Source organism: Drosophila ficusphila, unplaced genomic scaffold (assembly GCF_018152265.1).
Source record: "Drosophila ficusphila isolate 14025-0441.05 unplaced genomic scaffold, ASM1815226v1 contig_198, whole genome shotgun sequence".
NCBI lineage: Eukaryota > Metazoa > Arthropoda > Insecta > Diptera > Drosophilidae > Drosophila > Drosophila ficusphila.
In genome coordinates, this window is record NW_025064092.1 from 7,792,700 (window position 1) to 7,816,456 (window position 23,757).

General features: G+C 44.6%; 3 protein-coding genes across 6 annotated transcripts; 2 read left to right on the forward strand and 1 right to left on the reverse strand.

The window, feature by feature from the left end:
• The first annotated feature begins 8,612 nt into the window (after positions 1-8,612).
• On the forward strand, positions 8,613-11,882 carry LOC108095305 (protein unc-119 homolog). Of its 2 annotated transcripts, none has more exons than XM_017196365.2 (5): positions 8,613-9,124; positions 9,230-9,353; positions 9,703-10,361; positions 10,429-10,601; positions 10,930-11,882. In XM_017196365.2, exons 3-5 carry the CDS (start codon positions 9,850-9,852, stop codon positions 11,046-11,048), a joined length of 804 nt encoding a protein of 267 aa, XP_017051854.1. In that variant the 5' UTR covers positions 8,613-9,124; positions 9,230-9,353; positions 9,703-9,849; the 3' UTR covers positions 11,049-11,882. The 2 variants fall into 2 exon arrangements, with proteins under 2 accessions (XP_017051854.1, XP_017051855.1); XM_017196366.2 differs by having other exon boundaries at positions 8,613-8,980.
• Positions 11,883-12,228: 346 nt separating this feature from the next.
• LOC108095304 (protein ABHD11) lies at positions 12,229-13,712 on the reverse strand. The gene is made up of 5 exons (XM_017196364.2): positions 13,250-13,712; positions 13,011-13,184; positions 12,707-12,936; positions 12,510-12,647; positions 12,229-12,438 (listed from the first exon to the last, which is right to left on the reverse strand). The coding sequence occupies exons 1-5, from the start codon at positions 13,517-13,519 to the stop codon at positions 12,300-12,302; spliced, it is 951 nt and encodes a 316-aa protein (XP_017051853.1). The 5' UTR covers positions 13,520-13,712; the 3' UTR covers positions 12,229-12,299.
• Positions 13,713-14,006: 294 nt separating this feature from the next.
• On the forward strand, positions 14,007-19,891 carry LOC108095302 (zinc finger CCCH domain-containing protein 18). 3 transcript variants are annotated; one of them, XM_017196362.2, is made up of 6 exons: positions 14,007-14,288; positions 15,578-16,437; positions 16,751-18,359; positions 18,427-18,582; positions 18,642-18,779; positions 19,198-19,891. In XM_017196362.2, the coding sequence occupies exons 2-6, from the start codon at positions 15,622-15,624 to the stop codon at positions 19,530-19,532; spliced, it is 3,054 nt and encodes a 1,017-aa protein (XP_017051851.1). In that variant the 5' UTR covers positions 14,007-14,288; positions 15,578-15,621; the 3' UTR covers positions 19,533-19,891. The 3 variants fall into 3 exon arrangements, with proteins under 3 accessions (XP_017051851.1, XP_017051849.1, XP_017051850.1); XM_017196360.2 differs by having other exon boundaries at positions 14,008-14,288; positions 16,748-18,359; XM_017196361.2 differs by lacking the exon at positions 14,007-14,288 and adding an exon at positions 14,392-14,809 and having other exon boundaries at positions 16,748-18,359.
• Positions 19,892-23,757: the final 3,866 nt, after the last annotated feature.

The window sequence follows — 23,757 nt, forward strand, 5'->3', positions numbered from 1 at the left end:
CCCTTTGTGGTGCGACCTCGACTTTGGCAAACTGATCGATCGATCGATTGCTGCACTACCACGTAACCACTAACCACCAATCGCCGGCCAACGAGCTGAGTTCGGAATGTGGCCCGGTAATTTTCCATCCAAGGGGTATGACTTTAGCGATGACTACGACTATACTATATAATATAATGCAATATAGCCTAGCCACTATGGGATAAGAGGGTTCCTATTATAAACCAAAGGGTCCATGTTCGATTAATCAATAGCTGTAGGAACTGGTTTAAGCTGGAAAAATCCGATTCAATTTGCAAAAAAAAAACTATGCCATAAGAACTTTAAGATAGTTTCAGTTCACCGATAAGAAAATGGTTTTAACATTCCTTCCTGATGATTCAGTTGAAAAGTTTAGAAGTAGGTATATCTTGTTTTCCGGATCCATTCCACTGCAAGATATAAACTGCATTTAAAAACATACTTTGTTGCCGAATGGGTGCAAATAAAGAACAGCCATATAAGGCCTCTTGCTATGCAGTTCTTTTGGGTCTCACAGATACATTCACACATTCCAAAACTTGCACATACAGTTGCATATATTCTAGATTCATATATACACATCTACATATATGCAAGCGAACGATCTGAATGAAATTGTGTATTCGCAAACTTTTCTGTCCAGTCAACATAAAATTAGCTAAATATGTTTGTTTGTTTGTGTGGAGCGGGTAGATATGTTTATAGGCATGCCAACCCACCCAACGCCGCCGAGAAGTTCTTTCACTTTCACTCGCCTTTGAGTTTGCCCACTGCCACTGCACTTCCCTTTGGTTCACTTCCAACTTTGATCAGCAGTATTTTCTGGTGATTCGAGCATTTTCGACGCTTTTTATGCTAACACGTGTGGGTGGCCTGGCCAACGATCGTTTTTTGGCAGTGCCCTGATCTATTCCGGTTGGCTTATGGCCGTTTCTATGGTTACTTTTGCATACGCTTGTGATTTGGGTGTTACTTTATTGATTTTGGCAGCAGAGGTTGGATTAAGAGAAGTCTTAAAATCACTCAGAATACTTAGAGAGATGTAAACATGACTGAAGTGTTTGCTTTAGTGATAATCATAGTAGCTTGATGGTGCGGAGAGTGAGTCTGGGCAAATCTTCGGTGTCTCCACTCGAAGCTTCTCCCTTTGCCATCGCCGTGCACTTTCGTGATCGGTCTGAAAAGTAACTGGCAACGCGTGATCTGTCTGTATGGAGGTTAATTTACATAGTTACGAAACTTGTTTTCACACAGCACAGCCATCGATCAGCGATCGTCGATTGTCGATCAAATTGAAGCGAGTGAAGATCGAAGTGCATGGAAGAAATCAGAAATCAGATAGGAATCCGAAAGAAAAGCCCCCAACCATCTAACCCTCTGTCATGCCAGCGATAATTGTGCAATCTGAGGAGAGAACCCTCGGGGCTTACGGAGTCGGGAGATCAGTTGGTGATCGTATACATACTGGGAAACCGATCTTCTTCGGCTGCAGACTCATAGTGACTCATAGATCCAACGGCTGATCTCCTTTCGGAAAGGGTTAAGCACCCACCACAAGTTGCTTTTTAAACCTTGGATGTACTGATCCTAACTTTTTGATCGCTGATATAAGTAACTTGGAGATCTTTAAGATCTCAATACTGTATTGTTACTTGCATATACTAACTTCATAATCGATCACCTATTTCATTTTAATTCCCTGATCTCTTTTCGGAGAGGGTTAAGCACCCACCACAAGTTGCTTTTTAAACCTTGGATGTTTGTGGGGTTTTCCACTGATCTTAACTTTTTGATCGCTGATATAAGTAACTTGGAGATCTTTAAGATCTTAATACTGAACCTATTTTCTTTTAATTCCCTGTAAGAGAACAATGCCAGCTTAATGCATTTGTTCAAGGGTAATCCTACACTTTATTGTGTGGCGTTAGGATGGCGCAGTGATTGGAAAGTTTTGATGTTCCCTAAACGCCACTTGATCGCGCCGTAGGATTTTCACGGGACAAGTGGCTCCCTCGACGGCGAGGAGGACCTGACCTGCCGCGGGTTGTGGGAATCTCCCAGAGGACCAGGACCTCGGGACCGCAGGACCTTCCAGGGAACGTGAACCTGTCCGGAGAACCAGGCCCTAACATGTGTTGCCGCCTTGGACCAGCTTTAGTATGGGGCTTTCCCGGTCAAACCAAACACACATGTGTGCCTCTGCCTCTACCACTGCCTGTGCCTCTCCTCACCTCTAACTTTGGCTTAAGGGCCTGTGAATCGCGAATCGAAGGAGCGGATCGGAGGTGCGGGCTTGTGTTTTGGATTTCCCGTCGGATTAAGCAACTTAGTGCACAATCCGTCGCGCTGACCTGCCTCGTTTCCTTCAGTTCCGACTGCCGGCTCTTCTTTCTTCTTTCCACGTTTTTTTTTTCTTTTTGCGGGTCAGCTCAGGTCAGTGTTTGCAGGTCAGTCCGTCCGTCCGTCTGTCCGTCCGGCTAATTGTAATCGTGGGAAAAACCAATCAGACGCAACGGCCCTGGACGCTGCCACTTTATTAGGGGCCAATATTAGCGTAATCCGCGTTTAGGGTTTGTGTCGGAGAAGCCGTAAAGAACTTGGCTTGCGTTTACAGCCGCATCGTAAACGGCTCAGGTTCTCTGGCAGGCACTGCCTACCTGTCGTCATTGGATCTTAGATCCGTGAATTAATTCAGTCTTTGGTTTGATTCAATGGTGAGGATCAATGGTTGCCCTACAGGAATGGAAATGGTACTAAAGTTTCCTGAAAGGTATTACTAGTAAACTAGAGATCCTCTCCTCCCCAAATTGTTTTTAAAATTCAAAGCAAGCATATTTATATCCATAATTTATATACTTTGCTTATTACCCTTCCAAGTTTTTGACACATACCACTTGTTGTGGCACTTTCGGATGTCACCCAAGGAAACCTCAGTCGTTTATCATCGCCGTCAGATGATGATGGGTCTACCGGAGAAATTGGGATGATGAATGGATCCATATCCGGTAGCTGGCAAGATATCGGGGATACTACGTGGTCATGTTTATGCATATAACGCCGTCGATATTTGGTGATTCAGCTGGGGACATCGCAGGTGGCCATAATTTAGGCGGCGGTATCTCTCGTTTAAAAGTTAAATGAGCCGCCGGAGAGGCCTCATTAGCTACGCACCCCCCGTTGTCCCTCCGTCTGGCTATCTATCTTTCAATCCATCTATCTATCAATCCATCGGTCTATCTATATCTGCGATGTACGCGCGTGGCATGAGCAATCGGAAATCGGGTGAACAGTAGCCAGTGGCATTAGCCAGCCGACATCGCCACCTGTCCATAAATCGCTCAGCCGGAGCGACCGGAGACCCATGGCATTATACGCAACATGGGCATAGGCAGTGTGTCAGTCTGGGGAAACGCATCCGAAATACTAATTATGGCCACGAAATCTATGGGGCGTCATAAATCAAATTCGGATTCCGTTCGCAGGCGTTACATCGGTGCCACATAGACGTGGTGTAGGTGTTCTTTTCGATGTGCATTTCGATTTTTGGATCCGAAACTCAAGTCCCATTTCGGGAACCTCGAGGGAAAGGAGGCACAGATCGTAGATAAGAATCAGACGGGATCGGGTTGCATACGAATCGAAGCGAACCGATAATGATTTGTGCCCAAGTGTCCCATGTCAACGGGTCTTCGCATTAGTGAAACCCTTCGGTCAGGATCGCACTTGAGATCCCCCAGATCTCCGCTTTGATTTGTGGCTTTCCTGTCGATGGTGGCGGGGGGCTAAGATCTTGGCAATAGTCCGTGTCCTCGACTTCGATAGGAAGTACTTGTCCTTTGCCTTACCAGATTGGAATTTCAAAGAACTTGATCTTGGGATAATAATGATTCATTTATTAAATCCTGTTTTGGGAAGGTTTTGGATGAGCGTCTTTTTAAAGATGAAGTTCTGAAGTATAATATAATGTGGTACTTTTGGAATTCATTGTAATCTATATCCTGTATTAACTAATTAATATTGTAGGTACTTTGTTATTTTACATTAAATGATTATGATTAATATTTAATATTTTGTAATATTATATTGTGTAGGATGGGTTTGTTATTCCATAGATAGTTTTCTGAATTTCTGTTGTTTTCGTATCAACCGAGGTTCTTTAAACGAACTACCCCCTGTGGCTTTGCTCGACCCCCCTCCTCCTTCGGTACACTTTCCCGGTGCCTACTGTACGTCGGACACCCAACCGAGCTTGGAAATGCTTCGGTTTGTTTACAGGGCTGCGGGGTCAACTATCTATGTAAATCCAATATTTGGAGTCTGATAAGGCGGGCACAATCTACATGTGGAGCATGGGGCATGCAGCTTGGGGGTGGAAAGGAGGCGGAGCAGAAAAAGTTTATTCCTTTCGGATGGCACACAAATAAACTTCCAGCCCCGTGTACTGACACACATTATGTGCGCATTATTTTGAATTTATACCCATAAATTATTTCGGAATATTCTCGCACGCATTGCGTTGTTTGTGTTTTACGATTGGGTTTGTGTGGTTTCGAAGTTTTTGAATGCAGTTGCTTTTCGGGCTTTTTATTGAAAGCCAATGTTTACGGTAGGCTAATGTATGTTTTCTTTTGGTTGATGCGAGTTCCTGTCTATGGCTTTTAAAATATGGCCAAGTCTGGGGTAAACCTACTGTTAAAATAAAGATAGTTTAGAAGGATAGTGTAGTTTAAAATATTTTGCTTTGAGTTTTAGGTAAACCCTTTTACCACTTTGAAGGCAGTCAATTCCTTCCTCTTGCTCTCTTTATTCGTTTTTTCCATTTCCATATTCCCAAAGGGTACTGTACAGTAAAGTCTGATCGCTACAATGGGGTCTAGTGGTAGAATCGCAAAAATCAGGCAATTAAAGCACTCCGGGACTTGAACACCGGGTTTCCTTTTCCTCCTGAAGGTCAGAATCGCAAAAGGGAGCAAGAGCAACCCTTTCAAAGGTAAAGTTCAAGCTCTACAATGGCAATAGCCACTGTACGTGTGAGTGTTTGGCCCTGCGTTCGGGTTTGAGTTGAGTTTCGGTCTTGGGATACCTACAATCCAACAATCCAACAGTCCTACAATAATGCACTCACCAACACCACCGCCATCGAGAATCCATATCAGCACGGAGGAACAATAACAAAACGCCGCAATAACAAAACATTCGTGCCCCGGACAAACGGACAAACGGACAAATGGAACGGACGGAAAGTTCAGACATACACACAGTCGAAACGTACACCTACGTTCTTAGAACCACAGGCACGCGCACAGTGCTTGACAAGAAACTAGCAATAGACTCACTCAATTATCAAAAAAAAATTTATTTAAAAAATTTTAAAAAAATTTTAAAAAAATTTATTTAAAAATTTATTATTTTATTAATACCTTCCCTGTTGAGATAAAATGATTTTTGACCATTTTATGCAGGTTTTACCACAGGATAATGGCAAAAAACGCACAACTTTGGTCTTCTGGTCGCTACTTTCATGACCTTTGGTGTGTGTTCGCGCACACAAGCGCATTTGCCATATAAAGGCAAGCCAAACAAACGGAGACGAAGGCGGCAGAGGCGTCGGCAGCGACAGCGACGCGGACAGAAGCGTCGGCAGAGTCAGGCCAGACAGTCTGTCGCCAGAAAAATCCGGACTCACACATGCAGCACTGCACTCTCACACACAAGCACATACACACAAGAAGAATGAAGGGAAAGGGAATGGGGATTGGGGAAGGAGGAGGGGGGAGGAGAACGTTTAAGACTGGAGGGGGAGGAGGTGGGGGAGTGGGCTGTCGACTTCTCTGCTCACTGTTGTTGTATCTCGGTTGAGAAATCGCTCGAAAAAGCGAAGCGCAAAGCAAAATTCCATTTAGATTATGCTCTGTGCTCTTCTGCTTCTTATTCTCGATGCACTGAGAAATAATGTATGTTGATTCTTCAAAAGTGTATCTTTTAAAATGTTACAGCATTTAGTTTAAGTTAACTCAACCTACAAGCTATAAAAAATGGCAGAAAAAATTAAAGAATATCGAATATAAATGTCAGCTCATAAAATAGTTCGCAGTGTGTTATTCGTGTTGTTGTTGGCGCTTTGACGAACTCAACGCGCTGCTTGGGAGGTGTTGCTCTACACGTCCACAAACCCCAGAACCCCAGACATATACACACACACCGAAACGGGCACTCGATGTGGAGTGTATGTGTGTGTGTGTGCAGGGAGATGTGGCAGTGTGTGTGAATGCAGTGTGCATTGCATTGCCAGACCGTCCGGCGCGTATAACGTCATCGGCACTTGGGACAGCGGCAGAAAGCCAGTGGCGTGTTCTTCAGAGGTTATCAATAAATTGAGGGAGTTCTTATAAACTAATCGCAATAAATTATAATCTTAATTATAATTTAAGACAAAAAAGTGACCTTTTAGAAGGCATGACGAAAAATGGTAGAGACAGACAGGTAACAAGCAGAGTCCCCAAAAAGTATGCAACACGAAAAACAAACTGAGAATAATCCCAATTTTGGCTGTCTTTAAACTTTGTACAATACAAATTATACATTCTATTGGAAGGGTATTTCTTTGTCAGAATTTAAATATTGTAGCCCCTTTTCGAACCCGTTTTCACAACGCCCCTAGTTCCCCACTTGAGTACGAATTTTATCGCCCACGATTTCGGTTGTTGTTGCTCTACTGTTTGTTTTCGATACCCAGGAACGCACACACACTCACACTCACAAATTCGAAACACACGGGGGGTACTTGAGTTCTATGGTTTGAAAAAAGATCCCTTCCCACTACCCGCCTATGAAACAAATAAATATTCGAAAAAATCCCTCAGCTAACGATCAAATGTTAAGTTTCAATTACAAATCGATGTTGAAAAGTCTCAAGAAGCTCCAACTTTTGAAAGCTTTACTTGAAAGATAAAAACCTCGAATCAGTATACAAGACATTTTAACTACTACTTCCTTTATTAAAAAGTGGAAGTACAGAAAATAACTTTTCCTACCATATAAATTAAAATACAGTTACATAATTCTTTTATTTTTTGATTTCCCTCAGCAGTAAACATTTACTGACCAATGCGCAAACTATATTAATAGTTCTTAACTTAAGAAATAAAAAGAATCCCTGAATCAGACTCAAATTTAATGGCCACCTGTTGAAATCATTAAAACTTCGCCAATACAAGATCTTCAATCTCAATGAGCTTAAGAATTTCGAGTGAATTGAAACCGAATCTTGCTTATGGCATTTCCACTGATTCAAAAGAAGGATTATCCCGCGAATTCCTTGGATCTTTCTCGGGCCTTTCGGCCTGTCAGATGGCATATTCCTCAGGTGCCCGGCTGTCTGCAGTTTTTATGCGAGTTTTGGGGATAAATCAAGCGAGGGACGGCACTGCAAGAGGGTCAGTTTGGAGAACAACTCCAGCCGAACTGTACTAAAGATAGAGGCGAACACGTTCCCAGTGCCACCACACACAGATACACACCAACACCAGCACACACACACGTACCAAAAGTGAAAAAAAATACAGGAAACGCGGACGCCAATGGAGAAAATCAGGGGCGGGGGCAGAGGACAGCAGACGGGGGTCGGGGGTCGGGGAATAAGTGCATATGTGGCCCCTGAAACTTAACACTTCTTTGGCTCCGGCTGCGAATATTAAAATACCCACTTAAGGCCAACAATAACAGCAGCAAAAAGCAGAGAAAATTAGAAAAGGAGGAGCTAGAATTGAACTCAAGTAGTTTCCTCTTACACTTGGAAAAAACTAGGAAAAATATTTACAATAAATAATTGAACTTTATTTCGAGAAGTTCATTAATAATTATACCAAACATTTGTGGTTATTATTTTGTTTTACCATTCTACTCAGATCTTAGAATATATCAACAAACATTTTAAAAATGGAGTTACATTTTTCCCGGTGCATAAACATGATCTCGTATTGGCGCCCGTGCGTCTGAATATGGAAATCGGAATAAGTACGGTGTGTGGTGTGCTATATGCAATGGAATAGGGATGGGACACTTGAGTTTTGGGTCTGGTTTGTCCAAGGGGAAACTACTCGAAGGGGCGGTCGTCGGCACTTGAGAAAAGGAGAAGCAGGCATGGATATTAACTAATTGCCGGCCACAAAAACGCAGGGAAGCAACCGACACGCCATTTAACACATTTGCGAGTTTGTTCTTCACTTGGTAATATATTATAGATGGTACATAAACTCATTTTCATATGCTGTTTTTCATAGTTCTATCTAAAAACACCTAATATATAATATAAAGAGAATTTAAGAAAGAAATAAATACTAAGTTGTTCAATGGAATAAAATATATATTTTTTATCAATAGACTTTGCTATTAAAGAAACTCTTAGCTCAATTTTAAAATTTCTAAGCAGCGCGCCAAAAGTGTGTACACACTTTCTGTTGACACTTTATTTTTAAATGTTGAAAACAGCGCGCCAATACAAATCAATCTTATTTCCCATGTGTGGCAACGTTGGTCAAACTCCCCAATCGATAACCATCACCGCCTGCCTATCGGCTGGTTAACGGCGATAACTTTGATCGGACGTGTTTTTTGCAAAGTGGCTGGATGCAAAAAAGTGGACAAAAAGTGCAATGTTTAACGGTTAAATGCGTTAAGTGAAGTGGCGAACAACAACAACAACAGTGCGATGCCGGTCAAATTGATTTAATTGATTTTCGGGCAGCGCAACAGCAGAGCAGCAACAACAAAAACACAAATCCCCCGCAGTATATATATACACACACACACTCACACCCGAAGATATGCACTAATCAAAGGACGCAAGCCGAAAAAAGGAAAAACAAACACAAAGAAGCAGAAAAAAGAAGAGAGCGCAGCTTTTCCAGAAATTGGGTCGCGCCTTCCAAGCTTCAAAGAGCTGTTGTTGTTGTTGCTGGTGAATTTTATTTGAATTTTCATATTTTTCTGTTTTGTTGTTGTGTGCATTTGTTGCTGTCGTTTGTTGTTGTTGTGGTGGTGGTTGTGTATTGTTGCTGGCAGCTAAATGTTATGGCAACACTTGCAACTTGCATTTGTGTGGGTGAGTAGTTTTTGTTCTTAAACTGCATTTTATGCTTTACATTCCTACTAATATTTTGGATATTTATCAATAAAATTCCAATTAACATTTCGATTGCTTTTAAAGAGTGAGAAGTGGAAAGCGAAAGGATAATAACAATACGAGAAGGGAAATCGCAAGGAAGCCCTATATCTCCACCAGAAAATCCTGGCACAATTAATGGCAACTCTACGCTTTTGTGTTTGTGTAGGTAAGTAAAACCCTTCAACTATATAACATAAATCGAAATACTAATTTATCAAGACGTTTTCTATGCAAAGAACTATTTGAACCAAAACAAAAAAACTGCCGAGAAAGATTCTTGAATTGTTTATTTATATATGAATTCATTTGTTATAAAATATAAAGCATACATTTTTGGTTTGTTTAAATTTATTTGCTCAGTACTCAGGACTAAGAATTAATATTAAATATAGAACATGAAATTAAAAAAAAAGAAAGGTGAACAAACATAGATCTATAGAACTCTTAAATATACACATTTATATATTTTTAAATATTTTTTCCATCTAATAAATGATTCATTTTCTTTTTCACAGAGTGAGCCAGCGGAGTAGCTCGAAATCAAAAGGAAGCCACTGCTGATTCGGCCAGCCAGTCAGGAGCCTTAATCTCCACCAGAAACTGTTCAGCTTCAGAGCCCGATCCCCCGAAGCAACATTCCCGATCCGATTCCGTTCCGCAATATGAGCGTCGTGGGCAAGCAACTGAATCCCGTGCAATCCTCGAGCGCAGCCGTCGCTGCCACATCCTCCTCCTCCTCGGCCGCCGGAGGTCCCACATCGTCCAGCAGTGCAGCGGAGGCCAACGGCGGTAGTGGGGGATCCGCGGGAGCAACTGCGTCGGGCGGTGGCGCCTCCGGCGACTCCAAGCGATCCGTGGAGCCATCGAGCGTGAGTCCCGACGAGGTGCTCCACCTGACCAAGATCACGGACGACTATCTGTGCTCCGCCAACGCAAATGTGTTCGAGATTGACTTCACGCGGTTCAAGATCCGCGACCTGGAGAGCGGCGCCGTGCTCTTCGAGATCGCCAAACCGCCGAGCGAGCAATATCCGGATGGACTGTCCGTGGAGGAGACGATGCTGGCGGCAGCCGAGGAACTGTCGCTGGAGGACACTGCCGATCCAAATGCCGGTCGCTATGTGCGCTATCAGTTCACGCCGGCCTTTCTCAACCTCAAAACTGTGGGAGCCACGTATGTTTGCTCAATTACATATATTTTCTTGAATATCCAAAATTATTATTTACTGTTTTCGTTTTAGTGTGGAGTTCACTGTGGGCAGCCAGCCTGTGAACAACTTCCGCATGATCGAGCGCCACTTCTTCCGCGATCGCCTGCTAAAGACCTTCGACTTTGAGTTTGGCTACTGCATTCCATATTCGAAGAACACGTGCGAGCACATCTACGAGTTTCCTAACCTTCCACCCGACCTAGGTGAGCTGTCCGCCCAGCAGGCATTTACATAATCCCAGCCAGCAGCCAAGCAGCCAAGTGGCTGCCAAAAAGTTTGAGGCGTTTGTGGGTCAAGGTTGCCTTGAACTTTTTTTAAGAAGAGGGGGTTTATTTCAAGACGTTGAAGTTTTAGTTGTCAGAATTCGTTGACTAAAGGGTTGCATTAATTTGGTTGCCTTTTATTTTTTGTTAAATGTTTACATCACATTATTTTGGTTTAAAAAGGGAATGTAGATCTGGTTTCCGTATTGTGTAAACTGCAATTTGTTACCAAAATCGCTTATTTGTTTACCGATTTCCCCACTTTCAGTGGCTGAGATGATATCGAGCCCCTTTGAGACGCGCTCGGACAGCTTTTACTTTGTGGAAAACCGACTCGTCATGCACAACAAAGCCGACTACGCCTACGATGGCGGCATTATAGTCTAGTAACCCAACTAAACAGTCTAGAAATGAGAGTGAAGCGACACTGCAACTAGAGCAAAACTAATAACTAAAGAACTAAAAACTACAAAAGCTGTGAGACAACATCAATGACTTGTCACACAAACAACACACACTCGAAACACTCGAAGACACCCACTTCCACTAACAGTTCACAATCACACTCACAACACATCGAATCAAGGAATATTATCACAGCCATTTTAGCCTTAGCACAAAAGTTTTACCCACCATTCCTGTTTGATGTATTTAGCAAGGATAACGACTCCTGTACACACGAAAACCAAACAAAAAAAACCACAAGGAAACATAAACACACACTGAAGCACGCGGACTGTGTTCATTTATCAATGATTTAAACTTCGACTATATAATTTTAAGTGCAATGTGATTTCCCCTGATTTATATCTGTATTTATACACATTTATTTATTCCTAATAAGTAAGTAAACTCACACACACCCAACAAGGAACATACATATATATATCTATATATATATAAATATATATATATATACGTACGTATACACACACGAAACCTAAGAAATACGAATTGAAAATTTTCGAAAAATTGAGAAACACACTTGCTGTCAATTTTTGTGTGCAGCATACGATCATTCGAGATCTATCAGCTTTTCCTCATGGAATTTTTTTTCGTGTCTGTGTATGTATATTTTTTAACAAAAACCAGATGAAAAGAAAAACAAAATGAAAATGGAAATGGAGACGAAAATCTGAGAATCTAAAGAATCTAACGATCACACGCCGTACAAGAATGATAAATTAAATTACATTTTAAATGTACATACACCACCAAAAACTGAAGTTGGGCCGGCGTTTATAAGGAGGGGCCATCGAAGCTGACGTCATTTGGAATGCATTTCGTGACTAAAAGCACTTAACTACTACACAGTGAGTACTTATTTTGGATAGACCTTGAATAATGGGTAGAAAACTTGTCAGATTCAACAGTTAAAATTTGATTCAAAGGAAATTTAAGTGTCTTCTGTAGATATTATTGTTTTTGTAATTGTTTTGCGAAAGTAAGATCCTTTTAGAACGCAAAATGAAGCTATCTCTCTCTTTTCGGTGAGTGTTTTAGATCGTGAAGTCAGATCGTTTTTCTAAACGTAGAGTTCCGGTCCCAAGGATAACGCAGTTTACACTTCAGTTAGCTAAAGCCTCTCTATTATTGACTCCTTTGTACAAATTTGTAAAACAAAAGAATTTTGGTTGTCTAATCGGATCTATTTAGGAACTCGCTGACCAACGATATGAATTCCTGCGGCTGTTCGAAATGCACCAGATGGCCGGCTTCCAGCCAGTGAATCTCGGCATTGGGAAACATATCCACAATCTGTGGCCACTGTTCGCGTCTGAAATGGGTAAACGAATATGTTAATTTGGATCGCAAAAGCTAAAGTTCTCTAAAGAGTGTAAAACGAACCTCATGTATGATGATCGCGTTCCACAGATAAAAGTGGTTGGTCCCGTGTACGGAGGCAGTTCATCCAGATTGCTCTGGTAATCATCGAAGCGGGTGAGGAAATCTCGGAGAACTCGCGCATTGCAGGCCCATGAAAATCTGAAAAATTATTACATTTTGTTATTTGCCCAAACTAAGTTTTGTGATGCTTGACTTACACCCCTGAATCAGGATCTTTACGCAGATTCAACATGATAAAGTCGACGGTTTCGTCCTCGGTGGCTTCTAGCAGTGCTTCCCTGGCGATTTTCCGCCCCTCGGACATGGATAAAGTTGGAGAGAGATTTAGCGAGACCATCGCATCGAAGATTTCCGTCATTTCTCCAGTCGATCGCGGCACGCTAATGGGCGATATATCCACTACTATCAGTCGTTCCACCAACTCGGGCTGAAATAGTCGAAATAATTATTAAATATAGTAATGAAAAGTGATTTCAAGGGAAACAGCGTCCACCAACTCACATATTTCCGGGCAAAGTACATCATAGACCTGCCACCCATGCTGTGACCCAAGCAGGCGGCCTGTTGGTAATTGTGCTGCTCCAGAAACAGACGAACATCCTCGCTCATCGCCCTTGAATTGTGGACATTTGAGTGCGGACTCTCTCCGTGATTCCTGGCATCCATTGCGTAGACCTGCGAGGAGGAAAGTCCTGGAATTACAAGGGATAAAGCCCAAGTCAACTTGATAGGAAACCCACCTTTCTGGGGACTTTCCGAACCAGCGCCTTGCTGATTCCCCGCCAGTTCTGCTTGGAACCAAAGAGCCCGTGATAGGTTACCAATGGTGGCCTCGTTTCCGCGCTCTCACCGGTGTACAGATCGAAGCTCAGTTCCACGGGATCCGGCAGCTCTGAGGAGTACGCCCTCTTCGCGATCCCAAAAAGACTCCATGCTGTTGCCGCAGGAGAAGCATGGGTCTTTCCCTGGACAAACGAAAGTAAACGTAACGATTTCGTCAGTCGCTGCATCTGTTGGCCAGTGTGTGCACACGCCGCCGGCGGGAAAACTGTGTGGACAGTGGTGTGGTGGTCCAGGGGGTTGTGGTCCTCCAGTTGCGCAATTTGGTTGCCGTTTAAATGTCGTGGATTTCTAGCATTGTGCAAACTTCAGAGCGGAGATAAGCTAGGGTGTTGTTTTTATATTTTGTTTTGCTATTTACATGTGCCAGTCAATCGACAGGAGCGCAGTGGAAAACACTGATAAGGGGTTAGCAAATCAAACTGTTTTGCCTCAAGCAACTTTAGATTTCATATAAAAGCAAAAAATAATCCAGATATTGAACTGTCCAAATTAAAACCATATTTTTTCTAAGAACTCAAGCCATGACTGATTATTTCTTATTAGATCTTGTCAACCCCCCTTCGCAAAGCCCCTGTTCTCTGGTTGCAGCCCTGGCTGTAAGATAATTTAGGCAATTTCCGGCGCTGGGTTTTGTCGCAACGCCATGCACGGTCACACTGCACTGACAGCCGCCATATTTTCTGCGGCGGGCGCATATTTTTCGCCAAGGAGGTTACTGTTTAACTCAAATCGAACCAAGAGCATCTTCCGCAGCCCCAAAAGCTAACCTTCCAGCTGGCCGACTAGCCAGCGTTTCCAGGTAATCCAGTGGCGAGCCGGGAGCAAGGAAGTACACCATCACTTAACGAGAACTCCAGCGGATAAAAGGGGGAAAGCACGGCAACGACGTCGGCAGAGGCAGCGGCAGCGCAGCAGCGACGACGGCAGCGGCGATAGGTAAGCAGCAACAACAAATCAAGCATATTGCTTAAAGAAGACCAACAAATTGATATATTTTCAAGTATTCTATTTTTCCCCTCCAAAAAAAAACAAAAATAAATGAAAAAGAAAACCGAAAAATTAAAAGTTTTAATTGTACAAATGTAACAGTAACAAAGTAAAAGTCAAAAGTCAGTAAGTGAAAAAGTGGTTAAAGTTGTTCAGTAAATCCGATTTCGGTCGCGAAAAGTGCGAAAAAGTCCGCAAAAGTCCAAGCAAAAAAGTCAAATAATTAACTCTCTCCTGCGTGTGCGTCTGTGTGTGTGCGTGTCCTTAACTGTGTGTGTGAGGGGGAGAGAGCGGGAGAACACAAAGAATTTTTCCAATTGCTCACAGACTCTCTCTCTCTCGCTCTCTGTTGTCTCTCTCGTTCGCGTCTAAAAATTAATTAAAAATAATGTATAACCAACAATTAAACAGTTGCACACACACAATATAATCAAAAATTAAAAAGATAAATGCTTATAAAAGAAATGAAGGTAAGAACCCCACAAAAAGTTAACAGCAACAAAAAAAACTTATTGATCAAAACCTTTCTTCTTCCATTAAAACAATGATACCAATATCGATTATTATGCTCCATCGCGTCTGGGAGCAATCGAAAAGATATCGGAATTTGTTGGTGGCTTTTGACCTTGACCTTCGATATGTATTCCTTCGTTGACCCCACCTTATGTCGATAATTGGTTATCGACTAAACCTGACGACATTTAATCGATTGCATCGATGACATAAGGTTCTCTTCGCTTATCAATTTTAAAATTTCTTTAAAATAGAAGTATCAATAGCCAAAATGTTTATAAAACCTGATGAAACGAACAGAAAGAATAGGGCTCTTTAGGGATAACTTTAATTACAATTCTAGGAGCAGATATCTCAACCCTTTAAATTCCGGCTGTCTAAAACTGCTAATTGATATTTCAAATAAGAAACCACGTGGTTTCCAAAACTTATACTGGTTACGATGGATGAGTAAAACACAACAGGCAATAACATTTTAAGATTCGAAAACTGAAAGACAATTGAGTTAAAGTACTAAGTAAAACAAAATAGTTGTCCGCTTCAAAAATCTGTAATCTCTACCAGAAGCCTCCAACAAATGCTCGACTTGATCCAGTAGCTTTGCCTCGGTTGCACAACGCCCACCGATAACTGGTGGTTAACTATCGTCTAAGATTTGCCCAGGGTGTTGAATAGGTCCAGCCACGAAAGCCCCACTAATCAGCGATCCCTTCGAATCTCCGCAGAAACGCCAAGAAACGAGTTGCCCGCATCGGCGTAAGGCGAACCCATGGTCATCGACATGGAATCAGACGATTCTCGTGCCAGTTCGCCGTCCAATTCATCGGAGTCGCGTTCGAATTCGCCCACCAATGACAAGGAGGAGGTTGCTGCCGATCAGGCCGAGGAATCGGTGGGCGGAGGCGCCACAATGGATCGATCCGTTCGAGCGGCCTCCACCAGCAGCTCGTCGTCGAACTCGAGCTCCAGTTCGAGTCGCAGTGAGTTGTCCAAGAAGCAGAAGAAGAGCTCGAGCAGCAGCAGTGGCAGCGGCAGTGGAAGCAGCTCTTCGAGCGGTTCCTCGAGCGAGGACGAGCCCGATCAGGAGCAGGACCGCCAGGAGCAACCGTCCGAGCAGCAGCAGCACCTCCAGCAGCATCACCAGCAGCAGCAGCTCCACCGAAACGAACCTGAACCAGAGCCTGAAGCGGATCGCGAATCGCCTGCTGCTGTAACAGAGTCGGCGGAGTCGGTGGAGCAACCCGGTTCCCCCAGTGCGAAATCGCAGCCCAGCTCGTTCCTCTCCTCCGTTCGCAGCCGGAGCAACAGTCCCCAGCAGCAGCTGTACAACCAGGCGGCCGTGGATCTGAACATCAGCCACGAGGACCTGAGCGATGTGAGCGACATCGAGGCGGAGGAGAAGCAGGCACCGGCCAAGAACTCCTCGCTGCATCCGGCGGACGAGGACGAGGATGGCGCCATCTCCAATGACTCACTGCCCGGCTTGGGCGAGGAGGACGAGTTGCGGCGGCAGCAGCAGGAGGTCAAGCAGAACGGCAGGACGACCAGCGGGGATGAGGAGAAGGCTTCCGCCAAGGAGACCAAAGTGAGCCATAGGTTTAATGGGATTCTTTGTTAAGTGTGCCGTAGTCTAGAGGAAGCCATTAAGAACATATAAGGTTCTGTTTATAAATGCTTGAAGATTTTCCTATTTAAAAAAGTTTTAATTGCCAATTTTACTGATTTAAATTCTTTATTTAGTATTATGTCTTTGCTTTATAGTTATTCTTCAAGTTTTAAAATCTTACATATGAACAGAATCTTTGTGACTTGTAATTGAAATATGGCACCCTGAAACCGAAAAAGCCAAGTTAAATGTGTTGCAACCTTAAAGAGCTTCACTTATTTATTGACAGCAGCCCGACGAAGCATCCAATGGACGAGTGCCTGCGTCCGCCATGGAGGAGGACTTGGTGAAGACGCACGACGACGACGCCCTGGACTTCGAGGCGGAGGAGGGCGAGTGTCCGGAGCCGGTGAAGGAGAAGCCGTCGGAGAGCAAAGCCAACGAAACAAACCTAGCCAAAGGCACGGCCAAAAAGGCGCAGGACGACGACGACGACGAGGATGACGGCGAGGTGGATGGCGACGAGGACGACGACAGCATGGACAAGGAAAAGCGCAAGGACAACGGCAACGGCAGCCTGGAGGAGGGCGAGGAGGGCAAGGACGCCAAGGACAAGACGGCGGCGGCGGCGGCGGCACTTAGCAAGCGGAAAAAGGACGAGGAGGAGCTGGAGGAGGGCGAGGTGTCCGACGAGGATGAGAAGCGGCCGGAGGAGACGGAACCGAAGCCGGTCTGCCGCTTCTACACGCGCGGCCAGTGCACCTGGGGCATGAGCTGCCGCTTCCTGCATCCGGGCGTCACGGACAAGGGCAACTACACGATGTTCGAGAGTCTGGTGCGCTCGGTGCCCATCCAGGGTGGCTCGGCGGGAGCGGGAGCCTCCGGAGCGGGATCCTCGGCTGCAGCTGCAGCTCGAGCGGGAGCCGGCGGCGCCTATGGCTCGCATGCTGCGGCGGCGGCGGTGGGCGGCGACTATCACGATTATCGGAACGAGCGACCGCCGCTGCACCATCGGCCGGCGCTGCTCCATGCGCCCAGTATTTACGGCGGCCACGTGCACGACTCCCGTCCACTGCTGCCCGACGGACCCGTCGTCGTGGAGAACGCCTGGGAGCGCGGCCTGCGCACCGCCAAGGAGATGATGCGCAAGGCCAACAAGCGCAAGGAGCAGGACATGGACTTCGAGGACAAGAAGATGAACCTCACGCTCTCGCCCGACGAAATGGAGAAGGACCCGTACTACCTCAAGGATCGCGGCGGCAGCAGTGCCCGCTCGCCGCCCCCGCCCTCGACGTCCGCTCGCGAGCAGCCACTCAATCCGCTCAGCCTGCCGCCGCTGCCGATGCACCCGCATGCGGTGCCACACGCCAGTCCGCGCAGCCTCCTGCCCCTGCAGTACTCCGTCTACGGCCCGCCGCCGGATCGCTACGGCCGCCAGTACATGCCGCCGCAGTACGAGGACGTGGACGCCTACGGAAGGATGGCGCGTTACCGCGAACTGCCGCCCCACCGGATGCCGCACTACGAGGACGACCGGCGGTTGCGGCCCGCCCGCGAGGTCATCGTGCAGCGGGTGGAGGCAGCCGGCCGGGGCGACGAGTGGAGCGACCCCTGGATGAGATCCAAGTCGATGGGTCGGGGATCCTACGACCGGGACGACCGGAGGCGAAGGGACAGGCGCAGCTACAGCAGCAACTCGTCGTACTCGACGTCGAACAGCTCGCAGAGCGACTCCAGCTCGGACTCGTCGCGGTCGAGCAGTCCGTCGGAGCACAAGCGGCGCTACGGCGGCAGTGGCAGTGGGCACAAGTTGGCCGCCGCCTCCGCCTCCTCGAGACGACATGCTGGCCGGACGGCCCGATCGCCCAGCCAGATACCGCGTCGACCCAGGCACTCTTCCAGTGAGTTTCAAGTTGCTTTGGTTTCAAGTGATGCAGCAGTTGCTTAACTCCCTTATCTTTATTTTAGAAGGGAGCTTGTCGCCCTCGTACAAGCGACCCGCTTTGGAGAAGCGCGGCGGCGTAGGCCACAGTCCCGCCTCCAAGCGAAAGAAGCTCTCCTCGCCGGCGCCCAAGAAGTTTGACAAGTTGAGACGTCGCCGCAGTTCCAGCTCTTCCGACTCAGGTGAAATATTAATTTTGAATGACTGCAAGGAAAAATGTATCATTGTGATTCCTTTGCAGACTCATCGGATACCTCGTACTCCGAATCGGAGTCGGGCTCCTCGTCGTCGGACAGCTCGTCGGGATCGAGGGACACGCCCCAGAAGCGAGTGAGGGCCACCGACAAGGCGCTCAATGAGCGAAAGCTTATCAAGAAGCGTAAGGATTTATTTGCTTTCTCTTTTTGTTGGTTATGGCATGCTAGGATTCTTTCTTAATTAAGTAAAATCTATGTTAATAACAATTAAGCTGTGTACAAATGATTTTGCAGTTTATTTAAGAAATTACTTTTCCTAGTACAACATTTTTTGCAACGAAACAGAGAACCTAATTTGGTTTGCTTGTATAGCTGGTTTATGAAGCAGCTGTTTATCTTTTTATTACTCATCAGTTCGTGGCTAATGACAAGTTTTAAAATGTAGTTGATGCTAAATTTAAATTAAGGTTTTGCTAAACTCTACAATAATTATGCCTGCTTTTTCGCATATCGATACATTATTGTTATTCCCATTTATTTATATTTTTTAATTTAATTCCTTAAGAACGGATACTAATTGTAAAGTTATTCTCTTCGCAGCCGCTGAACAAGCAACCAAGAAGCGTTCGCCCATTTCCATTGAGATTAAGAAAACGTCGAACATGGTGGGTGTTTCGGCGCTGGCCTCACCCAACAACTCAGCCGACTCCGACAAGGAGAAGGAGCACGGCAATGGCAATGGCAAGGACAAGGAGAAGGACCACAGCAAGGACAAGGATAAGGATATCAAGGAGAAGGACCACAGCAAGGATAAAGAGAAAGACGGCGGCGGCGGCAAGGACAAAGACGGCAAGAAATCGCGCAGAGAAGAGCTACTCAAGCAGCTGCGGGCCGTCGAGGATGCGATCGCCAAGAAGCGCTCCAAGCTAAACTGATCCAACTGGTTACTGTCGTCTGTCGTCCTCGTTGCAATCCTCTTCCTCTCCCCCATCGATCCCTATTGGATCCCCACCCATACATGCCCCGATCGGAATCAATTCTTAGTGTTTACGCAACATTCGCATCGTATTCAATATTGCCTTGGCCCATCTGCAGCCACTCAATGCAATATCCAATTCAATGCATTTAGGTTTAAGAATCATTATGTCCCTTTTTTTCCTTCCTTCCCCTGACTATCGCCAATGATGGAGCATTAAATACTATGTTTATAATAGATTATAAAAAAAAGCCAACACACACTGACTATGTGAAATATTCATCAAAATTACATTGAAAAGTAAAGTTTAATTTCGAACTAATGCTTTTTATTTACCACATTAATATTGGAAATATCTGGGGTGTCTAAATACTGATTACTGATTAATATTACAATTGTCAAAAAATCGACCTTCGCCAAAATAAAAAACTTAACTGAATACTTAAGTCATTTGAATGTTGTTTTTCTGAGACATACATATATGTATAATTATAATTTGGGAATCAGGTTTCTAAAAAGCAATAAGTTAACAAAGACAAAATGAAAATAGTTACATTTTTGATTGAGGACTTTGTCCCCTTTTATTTTGCTTAAACCTGCAGAGGATTTTTCTCACAGACTGGACAATTTTCCTCGGTTGGTGCGTGCGTGTGTGTAATGTGCGGCAATTCCGTGCAGTGTGCGTGTGTGGGAGTGTGTGTGGAAAGGGCAAGGAAGGGAAGTGAAAACCTATTTAGATGACGAATCACAGAAATTTGGCCTCATCAATGTCTGTGGCCCACGGATCGGAGTGCGTGTGAGTGTATTACATTTCAGGGTTTCATTTTTTATACATGCACATATATATTATGGTTTATTTTTTTCTCCCCCCCCTGTTGGCTTTGCCATCTCTCGTTCCCGTCATCGTGTCGCATTTTTGGCAATCACAGGCGGCAGCAGAAGCTGTCACAAGACATTGTCATCATCCAGCGACCAAGTCAAGAGCCACTCCCCCAAAAGGAAAGTTCGCCCACCCACCCACTGAAGTGGGGCGGGGGCAATCCACCCACCTGGTCACGTCCTCATGTGCGTGAAACGACCATACATGTGTCCGTAATCGACTGAGTTCGTAAGCTCACGATACACTCGCAAAAAAGTGTGGAGCAGTGAAAAAGATTCCTCACATTAAAATGTTGTAAAAAATACGCGTTGATACCTTTTAAAATTAAGACAGCTTTTTTATTTAAATATCTTTAAATATTTTAGGTTTATAACAAAAACAAGATTTCATTCTAACATAATTACTATTTTATTTTGGGATTGTTCTTTGGGGATCCAACTCTAAAAAACTACCTCTAAATATATTACGAAAATATATAATTAAATCTTTTTATTATTATTTATTTAAAGTTTTGTATTTAAGTTCTTTTGTGAGTTCAAAAGTGCTGCAATATGGTAATTTTTTCAGTGGACGTTTTGGATTTTTCGTGAGCCTAGCGGACTGCTTAGGAAATAGTGTAATAAAGGCCAGCTGAAGCCCCGTCGAAACCGCAGATTCAGAGCCAGATTTACATTCGGCTGAAAATGAAACTGAAACTGAGACCGAGGGGCTGAACTCCGCCCTCTTTTCCCGGGATTAGCGAATTTCTCTGCCATTTTTTTTGGACACCTCCGCACACCACCCACAACCCAATAACAAACACACATGTGGTGTGCGAAAAAAAAAACAATCACGAACAGATTTATCGCATTCATATTCAGCCTGATGCGAAATGTGACCAAGAGGGTGAAAAGCGGAATGGGAGGCCCTAAAAAAATGAGACCACCTCCCCCCGCCTCACCCACTCCACCCTCTTTCCCCCTCCCCCGCCCACTCTTCACACGCCACACTACACACACACCGCCCCCGCCCCTCAAACCGCAAAATGGGATTACATTACTCAAAGAAATTTATTTTGACAGAACTAATATTTTGTCGCAGAGATCAGCCCCGGTCCTCAGTGCCTCATGTGCTGGCCTGGCCATGGAAATCTGGACTCTGATTGCCTGCCTGGCGGAGTGGGGGTTGAATCCAGTGGCTGGAAGGGGTTGAGCAGGGGGTGGAGTGCAGTGGGGAGCAGTGGAGTGGCGGCTTGCGATTGGAGTATGTGTGGGCCTCGTTTTTTTTGGGGGACTTGCGCGATCTGCAAGCCAAGTTGTAGTGTGCAAAAAATATTTAAATAAGGTTAAAACGAGGTACAAATTACTACATACTTTTAACATATTATTTTTACTTTAAAGCAAGAGATATAGATCTGTTAATTAGATCTTAATCAAATTGAAAGTGGTTGCTAGACTTAAAAGTCTGCAGAGTTTTGTGAAGATTATCAACAATATTGAAAAGTGTTGAATGCGAGTTTATTAAATTTTTCATTGGGTTTTCTGCCCTGGACAATGACAATTTCCGCGCTCTGACTTGATAAACGCCAACAAAGTTGGGCGTAAAAATTAAAGGGGCGTGGTCAGATGGAGTAGGTTGTTTGCCTGGAAACCCAGCATATATGAATTTATGTACAATGTACAAAACACATACGAGTATGAGGATTTGCACACACGTATTTGGCCGAGTCCTTTGGCGTTGTCCCCTGTCCGTTTGTTGCCATAGCCGTTTTCTTTTACCCCCAACCCCCTCCCCTTGTTTTCCCCATTTCCATTGCGACTGCGTGTGGTGTGCTTTATTTTTACCCAGGCAAAAGTTTTCTTTGATGCAATATGTACAAACGACCCGACCAGCTAACGGCCACCAGAAAGGACCAAATGCGAATGGCTGATGTCCTGTGAGCAGGCTGCCCCTCCTCCGCCTCCTCCAAGACCCCTCTATTTGCAACTCGACCCTCACGTACAAACTTTGGCCGTAACAACAACTGTGGCCATTACGAAGCCAAGGCATGTGATGCCAAATCACACACACATGTGCAGAGAGAGAAAAGCGGGTGTCCTTTGTTTGCCAAAAAATAATGGAACGTTAAACAATACCTATATTTATAAAATAATAATATAAGACCTTTCTTTGTGGATTTAAAAATATTTATTTATTAATAAAGTAATACGATTTTATTTGGAAATAATAATTACTATAAATCTTGCACGTTCTTTGACTAAATTATTTTATACACCTTTTATTAGCTCACAACTTGTTTCTTTCTTTTCAGTGCAGCGGGTCCCTTGGTCCTTTTGGACATTCCGTGCAGAGGCGCGTTGGCAACCGCCTGCTACCTTGCCAGGACCTTCCACCGCCACCACCACCAATACCAACACACAAACACAACACAACAGCAGCCAGAGCAGCCATCAAAAAAGGCTTTCAATGGTAGACGAGGTCCTGCCACCACCCAACCACCCAACCACCCACTTGCCACCGCCCCGAACTCGCCATCCTGTAAAGTCCACACTCGACTCAACTCAACTCAACTCAGCTCGACTCGACTCGAGTCCTGTTGTCCGTTTCGTCCGTTGCCATGTTGGACGGCAATGGCGATATTTGCTTTCCTTTCCGCCTTTCCGCCATCAAATGGAATGAAATGTGAGGAGGCGTAAGGGAAAGGGTGGGCTAAGGTGGCGAAAAGTGGGCGGCGAGGGGTGGAAAGCGCCGGACTGGCCTGCAAATGTGGGTGGACCGGCGCACATGGGGTGGATTTTCGCCATTATTGTAACAGTTTTGATCAATGGCCCTATATTTCGGAGGACGCTGTCCGCCAACCCAAAGCGGCCGCAGGAACCTGAAACATAAACCTGCAGGTAAGAATACTGGTTCCATATAATACAACATAATATATTATATATATAATATAATTTATATAGAAATTCCCTGCTTTTGCCATAACTCAATTTTAAATTTCTACAGTTTTTGAATAGTTATTTGAAAACTATCCAACAATACTATCAACAAACAAAACAACTTTCATATTCATAACAATTTGCACTTCCTGTTCACATTTTCTTATTAGCATTAAATATGATTATTCAGCATCTTAAAAAAACATCCAGGTCATTTTGCCGTCCTCCCACTTTGAATTTTCTCAGCTGGCGGCTAACTTCTTCCCTCGTTCTTGCTTTTTTATTATTTATTTTTGCCGCGTCTGCTGAAATTCGATGGGGAAATCAGAGGGCGGTGGGTGGTTATTATACGTATATGTGCTTTGGTGGCTCCATGACCACATACACCT